Below are 20,202 nucleotides of genomic sequence, written 5' to 3' on the forward strand. Positions count from 1 at the left end.
TTTCCCAAGGTCGTCTTTTTATCTTATTATATTAGGGTATATTTTCTATCAGGATATGAGAACTGAGTGTATATTATCCACCTTACTGATTGCATTGTTTTGCTATTCTGTATTCTAATTATTCTGTTCGCTTAAACTATCCAAGGTTACTAAGAGTGTTAGTTTCCTCTTATTAGTGAGTTTCTATTTTTCCTTTCAATCTCATGAAATTACTGCTGTTTGAAAGTTGTTGCTGTGTTATTTGGTACATAGGTATTAGTAATGTTTTATCTTTATTATGGTTTGTAACTTATTATTAGAAAAAGTTATTCTTTGTCTCATATTATGCTTCTTGGTTGAATTTCGCTTTGCATGTAACTAAGAGAGAACGCTGCCTTTTTTTTTTTATTTGTATTTGCCTGATAGAATCTTTGCCCATACTTCTATTCTTTACCTTTCAAGGTAATTTTGTTTTAGGTGTGATGCTGCATATAGCATAGGTTTAGATTTTGTTCTGAAAGTCTTCATATTTTAGTGAGTTTAACTCATTTATATTTATTGACATACCTGAAGGTTTTGTTTTCTTTTCTACTGTGTTTGTCATTTAATGATTTGTACCATATATATATTTATATATATATATATATATAATACACCCCCACACACATTCTTTTGCTATGTGATTTGTTTTCTTTGCTCTTTTTAAATGAAGTGTCTTTTTCGTTATTTAACAAGTTTTGATTCTATTGATTACATTTATGCTGATACCTTTATACCAGTAGTTCTCAACTGGGGATAATTTTGCCTCCTACAGAACATTTGGCAATAACTGAAAATATTTTTGACTGTCACTGGCGTAGGTGCTACTGGCATCTGATGGGTGGGGGCCAGGGTTGCTTCTCAGCATCCTCCAATGCACAGGATAACTCCCCCACAACAAAGAATTATCCAGCCAAAATATCAGTAGTGCTGAAGTTGAGATCTGCTCTATATTAATAATCTTGGTTCTCTCTCTATTTAGATATTGTCTATTCGTTTACTGTAATTAATATTAAAATTATTTTATAACCACTTCTTCCTCCCCCTCTCTCCTACAATGGAATTTTAATTACCAGAGTTTCTTAATCTTTGTGCTCTTACATGAGCATAAGCTTGTATGATCTTGATTTGTCAGCTGCAAGTTGTAATCTTTTACTCCCAGCTAACTGGCAAACTTAGTTTACATTTCACTTTCTTTCCTCTTATTTTGTGTCAACTATATTAGTTATACATTATTAGAAAATGTAATGTTTATATACTATTTAATTACCCTTTCTTTTAGTCAAGCTCTACTGTTAAGCATATTCAGTGCTCACCTGTAAGTCTTTTACTGAAGTATCTCCTTTAGTCTCTTGAGTGTCAGAAGCATAATATCTGCTATATTTCTCAGAAAGTGCTAATGGAAACAATATTTCTTGAACTTTTACATGTTTATTACTATATATCTGTGGCCTTTAGACTCAAAGGACAGTTTGGCTGGGTATAAAATCCTTGACTCATATTTTCTTAACTCTTGAGTATCATAAAATTTGCTCCATTGGTTACTTACATAAAATGTTGCTGTTGAGAATTCTGATGCCAGACTTATTTTTTCTGATAAATAACTTGGCATAATTCTGGTATGTCCAAAGAATATTTCTCCTTAACTTTAGAGTCTAGTACTTTTATACTGTTTACCATTTCCCAGTAAGTATTGTGCACCCTTTGAATATCTATATTTCAGTATTTTCTTTTTTCAGTAAGTTTTACTTAAATCTTAATTTAAATAATCATCCTGCTCCATTACTTTGGTTTTCTTTGTAGAAAGCCCAGTTACACATATTGGATCTCCTTTGCATATTGTCTTTATTCTATATTTCTCTCAAATTTTTTTAATCTCTTTATTTATTAGACAGTGTCTAATCTGTGTTCCTTCTACTTTAGTCTTCATTTCTAAAATGCTTTTTCTTTTTAAAATAATTATTCTGTAATTCTCTCACTTTAGTTTTATATACCTCTGTTGTCTAATAATTTCATTTCCTTACAAATTATTAAGTATAACATACAAACACACACACATACATACATATAGAAGATCATAAGAGTATAGCTTAATGAATTATCATAAAGTGAACATACCTATACAACTACCACCTAGGTCAGGAAATAGAAAATTATCAGTATCTGTGAAGCTCTCCTCTTGGAAATCTTTCTAAGCAGTAGCCTCTCATTTTGCACCAAAGGCAACTACTAATCTGACCTCTATCATCATAGACTAATTTTTCCTGTTTAAAAACTATTTAAACGGCATCTTAGAGTATCTGTTGTTTTGGTCAACACTATATTTATAAGATTAAGTCATGCTGATTTTAATTACTGTTTCGAATTCAATTGTAGGAATATAACACAATTTATCCATCTAGTCTTTGTTAAAGGTCATTTGGATTGTTTCCAATTTTTGGCTCTTGCCGTACAATGGAATTTTGTTCAGGAGATGTTTATTCTGTGGCTCCCATCTCCATAGAAAGAGTATGCCTCCCTGCCCCATTCATGTTGTGCTTGACCTGCGCTATGTTTGCAGATTTTTGTTTTGCAGTTACAGTACTTTCTGGGGTCTGCTTCCTCTGGGCCCCATTCTCCCTACTGTGTAAATGTTGTCTCTCCCTCATCCTAAGTGTTCCTGTCTTATTCAATTTGGATTCTAATTTAAGCAGCTTATTCTTATGGTGAGACTCTACCATTGCAGAAAGGATTGTTTGCTACCTATTTCTGAAATAGTTAAGGGTTTAAGCTTGTATTGCCCAATATGGTAACCACTAGCCACTTGTGTTTATGGAGCACTTGAAATATGGCTAGTCTGATTTTAGGTATGTTATAAGTGTAAAGTATGCACTGGAATTTAGAGATGTAATATAAAAAAGTAAGTTATTAATAATTTTTATATTGATTTTATGTTGAATGATAATATTTTGGATATATTGGGTTAAACAGTATATAATTAAAATTTCTCTTCTGCTTTTTAAAAAATGTAGCTACTGGAAGATGTAAAGTTATCTGTATACTTCACATTGTATTTCTATTGGACAAATCTGGTTTAAACTGTCACAGTATTGTGTTTGATCTCTTAGTGAATTTACTGTTTTTGGCACTTGGCCCCAATTTCAAGCCTGTAAAGACATTTTCACTTTAGCCAGTTGTTCTCAATTCTTCCATTCAGGATAGAGTCTGCTGCTGGGGGGTGGTGAGCACCTGTTAGTCCCCTTTCACTTCCACTGTTTCCATATTCTGTCTGTTGATCCTGGCCAGTCCTGATGCTGCAAGGCTCCTGGGGATTTCCTGTCACCTAGATTTGATGCAGATATTGTCTGTGGGTTTTTACTTTCTGTCATCAGGTTGGTCTGTTTGGTTTCAGGAGGAGTACTGGGGGAGTTTCAGAAAGTGGGCTACCATGGTCCACCTCATTCATAAGTTCTATTTTTCTTTTAATACACATATATTTTTCTGTTAGGATAAACCTTGGTTTACTTTCATTGATTTTAATCTTGTCATTTAAAGTTTGAAAAATCATGCCATGAAATGATAGAGATGTTTTTGCCTAATTATATGCATTTAAAAATTATATTCTTAAAGAACTTATACATTTTGTTGAACTATGGATCTGGACATTGGGAGAGACCTGGATTTTAGTATCAGTTCTGCCCCTCTTTTCTCAGATCATTTGATAAATCAATCAGGTTTAAAATGTAACAGTTTCATTGTTTTTTGAATGAGGGATATGATACCTATTTCTGTAACTTTAAAAGAGATACTTTTTTAGATTTTAAAAATAGTGCATGCTCATTATAGAAAATTTGGAAAATGTAGAAAACCATAAAGATAGAGTTAGAACTTACTCAAAATCTAAATATCTAGAGATCATTAATAACATAATGGCATATTATTTTCCAGGCTATTTTTTTTATATAAGTACTTTTTTACCAGAGACACACCAAATATACATTTGGCTGAGTGATAACTAGATGAGTCTTAAAAATAGTATTTGGTTGAGGTGTCAAAATCAAATATCATGACCATAGAATGAAGTTCTGGGATATAGAATAAATCTAAAATGTAAAAGTTTATTAAAATTATATAATTTCAAAGAATAGTAGTCAGATTATCCAAGTTGGGAATTGTAGTACCAGAACAATAATTTCTTAACCCTGTTAGGTGCTGGCTTGCTCTTGGGGTCTCTGTTGTATATGTTTACAATACTGAATAGATGCCTGTTTTCAACTGAGTTCAGTGACTCAACAAAACCTTGGTGGAATCTCATTTTTTCCCTAATTCTTTATATTCTTTATTATTTATCCATTTCTTCCTTATAAAATCCTGGAATGCCAAATTAATGTTGTGCCTTAATTCGTCTTTACTAGTATAATTAATTCCCAAGTAGGATATTTTTTTCTTAAAAGATTCATGATCTAAATGGATTAAATAAGTAAAAACTAAAGGTTTTCACAATCATTCTTTTAATGTTATGAATACTACTACACCAAACCACAAAGATTAGAATTATGATATAATCCAATCTCTGTTATTCTGCTTGTATTATTGTTAATTTATTTGTAAATAGTTGTTGGCCTAGAAAGTATACATTCTTGTCCCTAAAGTTATTTGGTTCATGTGCTCTCTAATTCTTATACTAACTGTTGGTCTGTTTTCTATTTTCCATTTGAAATTTCTTAATTGTTTTTATATTCAATAATCAGTCACTTCCACAATCATCATTATGGCAGTATTTTACTCTTAGAACAATAAATATACATTTATATTTAGGCTGACTCCTCTCAAATGCTAGAACAAGAGAGGGGTTCATTAGTCTGGGGCAGGGTTTCTCAACCTCTGCACTACTGATACTTTTCACTGGACAATCCTTTGTTGTTGGGACCTGTCACGGGTGTTACAGGATGTTTAGCAGTATCTCTGGCCTCTACTCAGTAGATGCCAGTAGCAAATCCTGCCCTGCCCTTCTCCACCAGGCAAAAAGCATTCAAGTTGAGAACCACACTGCTCTGGGATAATAACTTCTAGTTTTCCCAAGATCTATTCTTGTTATTCAAAGAAGAATTCTCTGTGCATTTTTGTTTGTTTTAGTGTTTTTGTTTTTGCCTGGGAATAAACAATAAATGCCTCTCTGTCTACAAGGAGTGGGAGCAGGGGAGGAGATACTACATTACATAATAGACCCATTAGTCTTATTTTTCGTTTCTTTCTTACTCCTTCCTTCCTACTGTCCAAGCTCTCTGTTTCCCCTGGGAAGTCTGAATCCTGTCTCCACCTCATTCATCTTTGGAGTGTTCTAGGCCTCTTCTGCTGCCTCTACCTGTCAACATCCTTCCCTCCATGTTATGGTTTCCAGAAAGAAATTTCTCATCCATTGCTGTCTTCCTTCCCATTCTGTGTGTTATAGGTTTATCTCATTCTAAGGGTGTTCTGAGACACAGAGTGGGAAGAGGATGCTTACAGTCTGACAGCAACCTGGAAGCTGCCCATTATTTTAAAATAGAAATCTTGGAGAAGATGTGTATTTTTATTCACTCAATAAATAGATATAAGTGCCATGTTCTGACCTTTTTACATTTTCTCCCACCCTTTCTTTTCCAGAGCTCATTACCCTGGGACCCGTACAGTAAAGGATGCTAGGTTGACTGAGAAGAAACTTTGGTCTTCTGAAGATTTTAGCACTTTAAATAGTGATGTGGGTGCAGGCTGCTGGGGTCGCATATTGAATCAGAATTATATCAATGGCTACATGACTGCGTAAGTTATTAGAAACTTTTAAAGGTTTTTATTTTGAAAAATTTCAAAACACGATAAGTAGAAAAAAGTACAATGGACTTCCGTAGTCTCACAACCTAAATGCAATGATTTTAAACATTTGCCTTATTTCCTTCATCTATACCTAAGCTGTGTCAACTCAAAAAAAAAAAAAAAAGCAAGAAGCTGCAAGTAATAGAGCTTATTTGGGGTCTGATATATTGTCTCAGATATGGTTATCTCCCTGGCCTGATAATAGCTGTTTGTTCTTATGTTCTTTTATTCCCTTAAAATCACTTACTACTGAGACTGTTCTGTAAGGGCAAGCATTGTGGCCAGGCTTAGATCACAAAATGGCTTAGGCCTAAAATGGCTTCTCTTATGTCAAGAAAGTTATGTCTGGTTCTCTTCCTCTGGGGAACCCTTACCGTATTTGCCTACACCATCATTTGAACCCTGGCAGTCTGACTCTAAGAGTTCTCATTTGTAAAACTTTGCAACAGCTCAGAGTGAAGTTCATAAAATTATGTCTTGAAACTGGGGCATTTAGAATGCTGACCGTCAAAAGGAAAGCAAGTATGGATAAAGCCTTTATTTGTATTTGACTCACATTTGTGACATGTCTGGTACTGGTAGGTCATGATTCATCTTCTGGTTACACCATTCGTCAGTAAAACTGTACACCTCATGTACATTTGTATTTTTTATTATATGATTCACCATTAAAAATATTTAGATGCATCCAATACTTGATTTTTCAAAATGTGGGTGAACTTTAGGCAACTTATGTTTTCTTGTTTTGGGTGGTAATTTTTTGTCATTTACATATGTTTGTGTAAACTCTGATAAGGTCTTTTTTACTATAGGCTTGTAGATATTTACATTTTTATTACAAGCTGCTTTGGTGTTTCATTTTAATCAAACAAATCTTTTAGCACAATTGCTTGGAATTTGGTGGCTAGTTACTATGAACAGTTGCCATATGGGCGTTGTGGACTGATGACTGCTCAGGAGCCATGGAGCGGGCACTATGTAGTAGAAGCTCCTATCTGGATATCAGGTATGGTTCAGATTCCATCTCTCAATCCCTAACTTACTCTCTAAGAGACAAAGCAGAAAACACTTAGAGGGGATTATATGAACACTGTGTATGTGTGTGTGTGTGTTAGTTTTAAGTGTGTCTCTGTTTCAAGCAAGATTTGTCATAGTGTTTTGTAAGAACCTTTTGGGTAACTGTATTCCATTCTCAATTATTCTATAACTAGACTACTTTCTGTATTCCATTCTCAGTTATTCTAAGACCAGGCTTTTTTTTAGTTGATATATTTTTCTCAGAGTTTTGTAGTCATGACATTATGTAACCATGACATTATACTAAACTCAGGTTGTTATTTCAAAAATATGGAAATATTAAGTTGGATTTGTATATCCTGGTTGGTTAACCCCTTAAATGTTGAAATAGTTGGTCCCACATTATCTATGTGAACTAATGTACTTTTCTAATTTTGTCACTGGTTAATTGTGTCAATTAACACAGTTAACCTCCCAAAATGGACAAGGAATATTGCTCAGTACATTTTCAGGACCAACTTTGGAGGTGCCCAATAAATACATATTGTGGAAATAAACTTGTTTTAAACCATAAAGCTTAGTTTTTGGAATATTTTGTTAACTTTTTAAAAACCATATTCTTTGTAGTTATATTAGGATGGGTTAAATAGAGATCATCAAAAGTTGGGAGGGGATAACTTTATTTTTTACTCTTGGTTAAAAAAGATCTACTCAGTAGTCTTGAACTGACAGAGTGTGGTTCATTTATTTTCACCAGTCATTCTAAGAATATTCCCATAATTGTACCATTTAACTAGAAGTTGAAACATGAGACTGGTGAATATTCTTCTCCAAAATAGAAAATGGCTGTTAGACTCAATCAGACTTGGGGTGGAGAAGTTTTCCTTCTACCCTCCTAGGTTCTTTGGCTAATCTAATAATTAAATGGCTATAAGACAGATCACCAGGAAAAAAAACACATTTAATTTTGTACATAAAAATATGAGACTAGGGCTTCCCTGGTGGCACAGTGGTTGAGAGTCCGCCTGCCGATGCAGGGGACACGGGTTTGTGCCCCGGTCCGGGAAGATCCTACATGCCGCGGAGCAGCTAGGCCCGTGAGCCATGGCCACTGAGCCTGCACGTCCAGAGCCTGTGCTCTGCAACGGGAGAGGTCACAACAGTGAGAGGCCTGCATACTGCAAAAAAAAAAAAAAAAAAAAAAAAAAGAGACTCAAATTTGCAGTCAGGCAGTTGAGGTTTATAATGCCATCCTGAGCTAAGGAATGGGATAGGGACCTGGAGCTTCAAAGGGGAGGAAGACAGTTCATAGGAAGAGAAGAGCAGATGTTTGCCCTGCCATGCAGGTGAATCTTTCAGATACAAAGTTGTCTCTGGTAGTAGCTGTCTTTCTGTGCCAGGTCCCCTATCTAAATTCTTTCAGGCAGTTAAAAGAGAGAGAAGTTTTTCTTTTGTCTGCTAGGTCTTGATTGCCATCAGCTCAAAATAATCCACGTGCTAAAGTGGCACATTTTGGGGTGGCATGTTCTGTTTTCTTTCAGACTCAAATCAGTAAACAACTTTTTATTTTTTGACGGAATCCTATTATCATAGTTTAATCTTATTTGGGTCTTTCTCTGCTTGTCTATAGCTCATACCACTCAGTTTACTCAACCAGGTTGGTATTACCTGAAGACAGTTGGCCATTTAGAAAAAGGAGGAAGCTATGTAGCTCTGACGGATGGCTTAGGTAACCTCACCATCATCGTTGAAACTATGGTAATTCTTTGTTGTTTTTATTGGATTAATTCACTTTGTTAGTATTGGAAAATATAGCATAAAACACAACTGAACACCTTCTTAAAAAAAAAAAAGAAAACAGGGGAGCTATTCTCCTCTGCATAGGATCCCAGGACTGGGACAGCCAGTCTGTGGCTTGACCTACTCACTCTCCAGGTTGAGAGCAAACCTTCTCTTCCTTTCAGATCCCTTCCAGGGGTGGAGGACCCAACCTTATGCCTTTTTTGCCATTCTACCCAGTTACGTGGAGATCCTTCTTGCAGCTTTGATTGTATAGAAGTTCTTCTGCCAGTTCCTAGTTAGTTTTCTTTGAGAATTGTTCCACAGGTAGATGTACTTTTGACACGTTTGTGGGGGGAGGTGAGCTCCACATCCTCCTACTCCACCATCTTGATCCAACCTCCTCTGTTTGTTTCTTTGAATCTAAGTTGTCTTTCTTTTTGACAGCATATAGTTGGATCTTGCTTTTTGAAATATTTAGTCTGACCTTTTGATTCAATTGCTTAATCTATTTACATTTAATGTTAATATTGATATAGTTGGATTTACATCTTTCAGCTTACTTTTTAGTTTCTATACATCTCATTATTTTGGTTTATCTATTCTTCTGTTACTGTTTTCTTTTGCAGTAAGTCAATATTTTGTGATGTAATATTTAAATTCTTTTAATTTTTTTTTTACTATATTTTAGTGAGTTATTTTCTTAAGTGGTTGTTCCAGGATTTAGTGTAGAAATCTTGACTTATTCGAGTCTACTTCAGATTTCTATTAACTGCATTCCAGTGAGATATTCATTTTTCAAAAGGTAGTTTTGCTTAATATAAAATTCTAGGCTGACAGTTTTTCCTTGAATGTGCTGTCTTCCATTGTTTCTGGTGATAAACCAACTATTAATCTTATTGAGGTTCCCTTGTAAATGATCTTGTTCCTTTCAAGATTTTCTTCTTTTCTTTGACTTTCAGCATTTTTACTGGGTGTCTGTATGTGCATCTCTTTGTATTTATTCCTCCTGGAGTTTGTTGAGCCTCTTGGATCTGTAGATTAATGTTTTTCATCAAATTTGTAAAGTTTTCAGATACTTTTCTTTGAATATATTTTCTGCTCCTTTCTCTCTCCACTGTTTTCTACTGTCCCATTGTATATATGTTGGTGTACTTAATGGTATCCCACATTTCTCTGAGGTTCTGTTCATTATTCTTTATCCTTTGTTTTTTTTTTCCCCTCAGTTCCTCAGGTTGCACAATTTCTATCGATTGTTTTCAAATCCTCTAATTCATCTGCTATTTCAAATCTACTGTTGACCCCTCTAGTGAATTTTTCATTTCAGTTATTATATTTTTCAATTTCAGAATTTCCATTTGGTTCTTTTAAAATTTTTTTGTCACTTAATTGATATTGTCTGCTTGATGAGACATTGTGATTATATCTTCCTTTACTTCTCTAAGCCTTGTTTCCTTTAGTTCTTTAAATGTATTTATATTGGTTACTTTGAAGTCTTCAACTGTTAAATCCAGCATCTGGTTGCTCTCACAGGTGGTTTCTGTTGCCTAGTTTTTGTGTATGGGCCACACTTTTCTGTTTCTTTGAATGTCTCCTAATTTTATGTTGAAAGCCAGACCTTTTATATAATATATTGTGGTAATGCTGGGTACTGATTCCCTCCTTTCCTGGGGTTTGTTGTTTGCTTGCTTGTTTGCTTAGTGATTGGCTGGAGAAATTTAGTGAAGTTTATTCCCTCCACCCACCCCCTCCCCCACACTGAGAGGCCTCAAATGTTGCTTCTTAGACAGTGCAGCTTTGGGCAGGTGCACCTCTCTGTTATTGCCTCACTGATTACTGGTGGATTGCTCTATTGTTTTCAGCAATGCTCAGGGGCTTAAATTGCTCCATAAGCTGATCCAATTAAATTCCAGCTTATTTGCAGAGGTGGATTTTGAGGTTAGTGTTTTAGGTTTATTCTGACATCAGGAGGGTTCTTCTTAGCTTTCTTTTTTTGTGGTTCTCCCTGTCAAAATAGCTGGGCAGTGGTTTAGCTTATGCATCTAATGAAGCTGACAGTCTCTTTTTATTTGCTTGCCACCAAAACTTCCATTATTTTTAAGAGCACCCTTACTCTTGAACTTCCCCATGCTCTGCATTAAGTACAATCAATTTCTTTGGGGAGACTTTCTGAACTCTTTGTTTTATAACCTGTCTCTCTCCCTGGACAAAATCCCTGAGCTGAAGCTTGGAGTTGGGGATGGGGACAAGGGTGTGTTTCTCTCTTAGTGACACCTCTGATTTAGGAGTATGGTGCTGGGTGGGGGTTTGGAACCCCCATATTCTCAGTGTGCCTTGTTTAAGGTGAGTCTGTGAATGGAACCTGGACAGAGGAAGGGAACCCTCAGCCTCTTGGCCACACTCATGGCTACTTGTCCTCAGCATCAAGTAGCTGAGGGGAAGGGGGGTGAGAAATGCTGATATTCTGTTTCTCTCACGAAGATATTGTTGTCTTCATCTGGGAGCTGGGAGGGAGGGAACCCTGTGTTCTTGGCTGTACCTACTTGGCATGGAGTTTCTGTCACTCTAGGCTGAGAGGGACAGGGAGGGAGTCGATCATGGTTTAAATGCCATGAGTTTTAGTAGATTTTATTGAATAAATGTTTCTATATTTGTTGCATGGCCTTAGGACCATTTCCAGAGACTTTATTGTAATTATTATTTAAATAGTTTTCATCAGGTTCACTCGGAGCAGGTTCATGGAGCTCCTCCCGTTGCCATTCTGGAAGCAGATCTCTCCTTTATTCATTATTCATTCAGTGTTTTGAACATATTTAAATACCTGATTTAATGTCTTTGTCTAGGAAGTCTAATATCTAATAAGCAACGACTAGGGTTTCTCAGACATAGTTTCTGTCAACTGCTCTTATGCCTGTGTATGGGCCTTTCTTTCCTGGTTCTCTGCAAATCTCATAATGATTTGTTGAAAACTAGACACATTACATAAAATAGCATGGAGACTCTGGAGATCAGATTCTTCCTCCTATCTGGTATTTGTGGTTGTTGCTCTTTGTTGTGGTTGTTGCTGTTTATTTGCTTTGTGACTTTCCTGAACAAATTCTGTAGTTTGTTAGCTTTATCGTTTGTGGCCACTGAAGCCTCTGCTCAATTATCTTAGTGGTCAGATCATGACTGTACAGATTTCCTTATGTTTGGAACTAGCAAGTGTCCCAGCCTTTGCTGATGGGCTCTGTGTGTACAGTTGGGGCATGCCTCAATACTCAGGCAGGCAGTTTACAACTCTGCCTTAGCTCTTACTTCCTGTTTGAGCAAAGCTCCCAGGTTGACTTGAATTTCCCAGTAAAGCCATCTATCTGGGACCACAATTTTCTCTGTGGGACACTTTTTAACTACAGTTTCAACTTCCTTTACAGATATCGGGCTATTCAGTTTGTCCATGTCTTTTTCATTGAGCACTGGGTTTTTGTGTCTTCAAAGAAATTTGTCTTTTTAAGTTGTTAAATTTCTGGGCACAGTTATTGATATTATTCCCCACTATTCTTTTAGTATCTATATACTCTGTATTGATGTCACCTTTCTTAATGTTCATAATTGCAATTTGTGTTTTCTTTTTATCCTGATTTCTTGATTAGTCTGGCTAGAAGTTTATTCAATTCTGTTAATCTTCTCAAAGAGTCAACTTTTGGTTTCTCAATTATTCTCTCTTGTTTTTCTGGTTTTTGTTTGATTTATCCTTTCATCTCTATTATTTTCTTTCCTCTGCTTACTTTTTTTAAATTTAATTAAATTTTTTTATTGAAATGTAGTCAATTTACAATATTATATTAGCTTCAGATGCACAGCATAGTGATTCAGTATTTTTATAATTATGCTCCCTTTAAAATTATTAAAAAATAATGTCTATATTTTCCTGTGTTGTACAGTATATCCTTGCTGCTTATCTATTTTATACATAGTAGTTCGTGTCTCTTAATCCCATACATACCCTATGCTTACTTTGGTTTTAATTTGCTCTTCTTTTCCTAGTATCTTAAGCTAAAGTCTCAAACCCTTTCTTCATTTCTAATCTAGGTGTTCAGTGCTATACATTTTTTTCTAACTACTCTTTTATTGGCATCCCACAAATCCTGATGTGTTGTGTTTTGCTTTTCATACAGCTCAAAATTCTTTCTAATTTCACCTTTTATTTTACTTTTTTTCTTTGAGGCATGAATTATTTAGAAATTTGTTATTTAGTTTCTAAATATTTTGGAATTTTTCCAGAGATTTTTGTTATTCATTTCTGATTTAGTTTTATTGTGGTCAGAGAACAGACTTTCTGTGACTTGAATCTTTTTGAATTTATGGAGACTTCTTTTATGGCTAAGAATATGGTGTACTTCAGTAAATGTTCCCTGTGCACTTGACAGGAATATGCATTCTGCAATTGCTGGATGAAGTGATCTATAGATGTCAGTCCAGGCAAGTTACTTGGTAGTGTTGTTCAAATCACCTGTGTCTTTGTTGATCTTCTGTCTAGTGGTATATCAGTTATTGAGGAAAGGTATTGAAATCTCTAACTGTAATTGTAATTTAAAATTTTCCCACAAAGCCTGTCCCAGAACCTTATATTGTAAGTCCTCTGTGATTGTTGAATCCCCTAAAGTCGGGATGATGTCTCAGACTTCTTTTGATCCCAGCCCATTGTACTGATTATTTTGAAAAAAATGTTGCTGGCAGTGAGATTTGTTATATGTATTTAGCTGACCTCAGTTGTGTATTTGAAGGTTGTATATAGGTGAGATGCCTTTTCAGTGAAAATGTCCCAAGATTTACTTTTGTTTTGATGTATATTACTTGGAAAACAGAACATAAAAGTTAATCTGTGTGCCATCGAATGACTGGAATTCAAAGTTTGATTCAGTCAAAATGCCATTGAGTTTTACTTTGACTAGGCATACACACAATAGACATTCAATAAAGGTTTTTAAGAAAAATGTCTTTAAAAGTTTGAAATAAACTGTTATTTGTCACCTATTATGTGTCATTTCTGTTAATCTATAGGCATTAAATGTCTGTTTGTTTTTTCCCCCCCAAATGGCTTGTATATCATTCGGATAACTTACATGATTCTTTTTTTTTTTTTTTTTCCTACTCAGAGTCATAAACATTCCATGTGTATACGGCCACTTCTTCCCTATTTCAATGTTTCACGACAATTTGCTACCTTCAGCCTTAAGGGTTCTTTTGTGAGTAAATAAGTGGAACTTTTATTTTGATTTTGATTTGAGAATTTATATATTTTATCACGGGCTAGCAGTTCTTAAGTGAAGTCTTACAAGTGATTAAGAGTTTGCATATGAATGGGTAAATGCCTTGGTGTCTTATGTCTGCTGACTAGTTTTGGTCAAACATACAGAAGCCACTAGGAGGTAATGCTCTTTGTGGTTCTGAAGAATCCTAACAAAGGTCACTTGCAAGAAAGTTGTTCTTTTTGGTAGAGCATCATTTGTGCAGTTGAGGGAACTTTCAAACATTGATCTTTACAGTACTCTGTACAAAAAAAAGAGACAAGATTCTTGTTATTTCTACCTATTGTTAGATTTGAATACAGAAATACAGTGCTCTTTCTACTAATCGTGTAAGAATTGTTTTTTAATGCCAGAAAATTCTTAAAGAACTTTTTACGTAGGTATAATAATGAGTATTTTTGAAGCAAAGACACTAAAATCTTTTTGAACATTTGCCCAAAATCTGCAGTATTTTTAAGAAATAAAGTATTTGCTTGAATAATGTCTTCCTACTTTCAAAATGTTTACTATTTAAGATTTGAGGTGGATCTTTGGTAAATAGAAATAGAATGCACCTTGTCATTGATTCATTCTTGCTGGTACAGATTTTAGAAATCCTCAAAGAGGAGATTATGAATCACTCAACTATGCTTTCTTTGTGTTTCCTCCTTAGAGTGAAATACCGGAGCTGCAGGTGTGGTATACCAAACTTGGAAAACCATCGGAGAGATTTCTTTTCAAACAACTGGATTCTCTATGGGTAGTTTTAAATCAATTCCTATAGTGTGAGCATTGCAACAGTAAAGGGAACAGAAATTTGATTAATGAATTAATTTTTAATTTCATAACTGATTTTATGGCTGAAGCATAATAGAGGTAAAGTTTGCCCCCATTCTTTTAAATAGAAGTCCTCTTCAAGGCAGTATGGTTCGGTAGATGTGTTTGTTCTTGGTATTTAGTTTGTCTTGGTGAATGGTAGCAACCATCACTTGGTTGCTCGTCAGAAATTTGAGTCTCATTTGAGACTGTCATTCCCACTCACCCTTTGCGTACCATCAGTGACCAAGTATAGACAATATCACCCACATATCTCTCCTACCCACTCCTTATTTTCCATTCCCACGGCTACTGCTTGTTTCAGTTCCTCATTATGTCTCTCTCAGATTTCGGGAACTATCTCTTGTTTTCTCAGACTCCCCGCCACCCATCACACTACTACCAGAATGATGCATCTAAATGCAGATCTGATTTTTGTCAGTCCCTGCTCAAATGCCTTAGTGATTTTTCCTATAAGTTCACGTTCCTTAGTGTGGCGTGTGACCCACGTTATCACCTCATGAGGTAAAAGACTGCTTTCCTTTCTAGATGCATGTCCTACTAAACTGACCTTTCCTCACAGTCTAAACATCTTGCATTTTTCAGAGCATGGCATGCCAAGTTAATTACTTCTGTGACTTTGCACATGCCTTTTCTTTGTCCTAGAATGCCTTCTGTTCATATCATTGTCATCCTTCAAGACTCAGCCCAAGTGTTGCTTCCTCTGAAGCCTTCCCCACCAGTCTTAGGTCATAGCCACCTAGGGATATGTACTTACCTAGTAAACACTTTCCCAACTACATTGGATGCCTCGAGGATTGGGTCCCAGCCTTTTATACCTTTTTTGTCCCAGGTGCCTAGTGTAGAGCTTAGCAAATGGTGGTTTCTCATGAGTAAATGTTTCAAAGAATGAATTGGCCCATGCAAGCACATCGCTTCACCTAACTGACACAAATCTGCTACTTTTTATGGTAATTATTAAAGTTCTGTGACTCAACTAGTCAGTATCAATAACTGAACGCCCACTGTATATTAAATTTGAAAAAAGGAATAGTCTCTAATTTTTGCACAACACATTGCTAGAAATAGCATAATAAAACTGATTTTCCCCATAGGAAAAATAATATCATTTGGAGTTCTTCCTAAGCCAGAATATGGTATTAGATATTTCATAGATCTGACCAACAATTTATTAAAGCAAAGGTATGATATAAACCTCTAATATAAAGTAGAAAAAAAGAGCTACTCAGGTTTCATAAAGTGGACGTAATGTTTAGCGCCTGTGACAATTATGCAAAGGACTTCAGTGTCTTCAGAGGCCTGCTTTTACCATAGGACACCTATGATGTAGGGAAGGTTTCTCGTAGGTCACTCACTGAGCTTAGAACTTTATAAACATTTTCTCATTTAATCCTCACAATAGCCCTATGAAGTATGTTTTCTTCCCCTCATTCTATAGATGAAGAGATTATGGCTTTATATGCCAAGGTCATAAATGTGACCTAAATGTAATTTGTTAATTGAAATACGTATTGAACATGTAATGAGTAGGACTTTTTTTATATAGTAAACGTTTTCTGTGTTTAACAGCTGAGTCAACAATAAGATTTTATGGATTTTTCTACCTTAGCAAAGTCCTAAAAAATAAATAAGCAGATCTCTTAGTTGCGTGTATTGAATTATACACAGGTGTTAAGGATAGTACAGTCTAATGGAAAAGACAGAGTAATGGAAATAGATTTGGGGATCATCTAGTCCTTCTTCCTTCTGTGAAAAGAAATTCTTTTAATATCCTTTCTAGAATGTTTAATTGTATAAAATCTTATAAATAACTTAAGAAAAATGATTCCAAGGGCCTTGATATTGAGTGTGTCCTTCACAAGTAGTTAGGAAATTCTAAAAGAAATGAGTTTGGCTTATCTTAAGCTTATTTTTTAAAAAGCTATTTGACCCAAATGAGATGAGCCAAAGCACTTGGCCTGAACACAGCATCGTTTCTTTCTCAGCTCCTAGACAGCGGTGGCAGCTTCACGCTGGAACTGCAAGAGGACGAGCTGTTCACACTCACCACGCTCACCACCGGCAGCAAAGGCAGTTATCTGCTGCCTCCGAAGTCCCAGCCCTTTCCCTGTGTCTATAAGGATGACTTCAATGTCGGTAAGTTTTTGTACTAAAGCTTAACTTGGTTTCCAATTTCAGCAGTAGTGGATAGATTCCTACCTGTCAAACCGGTGCCTGATGGAGTGGTTGTGAGAACTACATTAATTTAGCTCTAAATCTCTACGTGGTAAACGGGAACTAATTTTTGTGTTACTTCAAGATAAATCGCAACTTGAGGGTCCTGTAAGTTTCAGTGCCAGAAAAAATGTAGAGGTTATTGTTGGAATGAAAGTTATACAGATCTTACTCAACTTTCGGTGGGGTTAGGTCCTGATAAACCCATCGTAAGTTGAAAATATCATAAGTCAAAAATACCAAACCTCATAACTCAGTCTAGCCTACCTTACATGTGCTCAGAAAACTTACGTGAGCCTGCAGTTGGGCAAAATCATCTAACACGAAGCCTAATGAGGTGTGGCATATGTCGTGTTGTTTATTGATGACTGTACTGAAAGTGAAAAGCAAAGTGGTTGTCTGGGTACAGAATGGCTCTGAGTGTATCTGTTGTTCACCCTCGTGATTGCGTGGCTGATGGAAGTGTGGCTCACTGCAGCCTGCTGCCACTACCCGGCATCACAGGAGGGCATCCTGATCAAAATTCAGAAGTTGAGGTACAGTTTCTGCTGAATGCATACTGCTTTCGTACCTCTGAGAAGCTGAAAACTTGGTAAGTCAGGGCCGTTAAGCAACTTGCCTGGGGAACCGACTGAGCTAGAATCCGAACCCAGGTCTGCTTATTCCACAACTCATGATCTTTCCTCTTAAGCAGTTGCATGGATTAAGTATGTAAAGTCTGTAGGTCAAACTGATCACATTGATACTTAATAAAGATGATGTAAAAGTCAATAGCTCTTTAGTAACCTAAACCCTAAACTTTGACTGTTTATAAGTATCATTTACTTATTTAAAACTTTTCAAAAGTATATCAAAATGGACCAGAAAATATCAGAGAGGAGAGATTCTGTAAGATTTGATACTAAACAAAGAATTTATTGTGTTCTGAACAGATTACCCATTTTTTAGTGAAGCTCCGAATTTTGCTGATCAGACTGGTGTATTTGAATACTTTATGAATATTGAAGACCCTGGAGAGCATCGCTTCACGCTGCGCCAGGTTCTCAATCAAAGGCCCATCACTTGGGCTGCTGATGCATTCAACACCATCAGTATTATAGGAGATTACAAATGGTATGTAAAATTGACATCCTTATGTAGATCTGGCTGCAATAACCTTGTGATGTTGTCAGGTACATTCTGAAGCCAGGACTTTTCAACAGTTCTTCTGTCCAAGAACCTAATAGGTGTGTTATAATTGTTGAATATCGTGGTGGCCATAAACCAGCCAATTGTTTTATTGCCTAAGTGTCCTTCCCTCAGATTTGCCCAATTTAATAGTAATTGTTGCAGGATCAGATTGATTTTAATATAAAAATTGAGGACTTTTGGACCCAGTGATAATTTAAGATTTATTTATAAGCAGACTTTGTGATTTGCGTGTTGTTTTTTAAGTTTTTGTTTTTGCTGGAGAGTTGATTTGTTGAAATGGTGTTGCCACCTGCTGGATTCATACTTGAATTACATTGTTTTAGCTTTTGTGGAAAATCTATTTACCAGGTGACAGTAGATGGCAACAGTAAAAAGCAAATCAGCTTTTAGTTGGCTAGAGAATTCCACTCTTTTATTTAGGCATTTGATAAAGAGAGAAGATGTATTTATTCTTCACTTAAAATATAATGGCCAAAGCAAAACTGAGAAGTCAGTTATGGAATTCCAGTGTACTGACTAATTATAACTGTTTTAGGTGTTTCTTTTCTATTTTTTCTTTTAACTAGTATAATGCTACTGTGAAACATAAAACACAAGCATTTCAGGCTTAGTGATAGTAACTATTAATGTCAAGTCACCAAATAGCCATATCTGTAGCTTGGAAATTGGGCAGGGAAGGGAAGATAATTTGGAAAAGAACTTTGAATTGTTTATCTGTAGAATGCTGCAGAAAGTCTCTATCCTTTCTGTATTGCCTTACTCCCTGTTATAAATCCCAGTTCTAGTCCCAAGCTCAGATAGTAAGTCTTAAGAAACTCCTATCCAGAGCTTCTAGAACCCTTACAGCTCCTTGGAGAGTTACTGGGGGTAGAGTAAAGAATTCTTGCCTAATTTAGAATAACTTCAATGGCTTATCTTCTTATACAACAGAAATACTGTTTATCCCAACATCTCTGTACCAGACACTTTATCTGGACATTCTGGTCATGTCAGCGGGGTTTGTGATTTCGTCATTTGTTACTAATGGTCTTACAGTAAGACAGGTGGCTGTGTTTAATTGTCTAAGGGATGGTCCCTGTTATTTTGATCACTGGTCTGGAAGCCAGCCACCATAGAAAACCTTTAAGTTTCTGTGACAACCCATATCCCCCACGCTCATGAACACTACATAGGGCTCTCTCTGAACCCCAAATCTATTGTTTCTGGCTGGGACTCCAGAAAAACTGGGAGACTCTTTCATTGTAGTAGAGAAATGACGTAGAGCACCGCCTACAGATTAAACAAAGCTCTTCATACCTTTGAAGGTTTTGCAGTATTTAAATAGCAATACTCAGTCTTTACTATTGCAGTGTGTAAGGAGGTGAAGAGGAGGATGGGGGAAAGTGGGGAGAGAAGGAAGGAGTGACATATTCTGAAAGAAAAAGAACCAGGAAATGGCAATTATGCATGTCAAGAAAGGACTATTTTTGTCTTTCTTAAGCCCTGCTTTCATCATGTTCTTTCACTGCTCAAGAATATGCAGTGGGGCTTCCCTGGTGGCGCAGTGGTTGAGAGTCCGCCTACCGATGCAGGGGACGCGGGTTCGTACCCCGGTCTGGGAAGATCCCACATGTGGCGGAGCGGCTAGGCCCGTGAGCCATGGCCGCTGAGCCTGCGCGTCCAGAGCCTGTGCTCCGCAACGGGAGAGGCCACAGCAGTGAGAGGCCCGCGTACCGCAAAAAAAAAAAAAAAAAGAATATGCAGTGACTCTTTCCTGCTACTGAACCAGATCTGCACTTCTATGCCTGACTTCCAAGATCTTTTAAAATTTGGTCTCATCCTATTTATTTTGTGTTATTTCCCATTATCCTATCCTGGATTCAAGGGAGCCAGATCTGTTTAGAGATGTACACACATCCCATGTTCATTTCTGTTCTCTGTCTGTGATGCCCATTTATTGCAGGGAAAGGAGAGAATGAAAACTGGGTAACACTAAACACTGATATGAGCTTCCCATAGCTACGTTTTGGCAAAGGTAGCATCCTCTTAACCTTATAGACTGGGA

At 36.2% G+C, this 20,202-nt stretch overlaps 1 protein-coding gene across 1 annotated transcript in view; it reads left to right on the forward strand.

Annotated features, from left to right (window-relative positions):
- GALC (galactosylceramidase) overlaps window positions 1-20,202 on the forward strand; it is a gene marked incomplete at its 5' end in the record, with an annotated part of 59,388 nt that overhangs the window by 29,222 nt on the left and 9,964 nt on the right. Inside the window, 7 exons of the mRNA XM_082648577.1 lie at window positions 5,644-5,799; window positions 6,732-6,856; window positions 8,498-8,625; window positions 13,785-13,874; window positions 14,590-14,676; window positions 16,739-16,889; window positions 17,900-18,080. Coding sequence (XP_082504703.1) covers window positions 5,644-5,799; window positions 6,732-6,856; window positions 8,498-8,625; window positions 13,785-13,874; window positions 14,590-14,676; window positions 16,739-16,889; window positions 17,900-18,080 — 918 coding nt within the window. The remainder of the gene's footprint in view (window positions 1-5,643; window positions 5,800-6,731; window positions 6,857-8,497; window positions 8,626-13,784; window positions 13,875-14,589; window positions 14,677-16,738; window positions 16,890-17,899; window positions 18,081-20,202) is intronic.

This window comes from Grampus griseus (assembly GCF_964374135.1).
Source record: "Grampus griseus genome assembly, chromosome: 2".
NCBI classification, from domain to species: domain Eukaryota; kingdom Metazoa; phylum Chordata; class Mammalia; order Artiodactyla; family Delphinidae; genus Grampus; species Grampus griseus.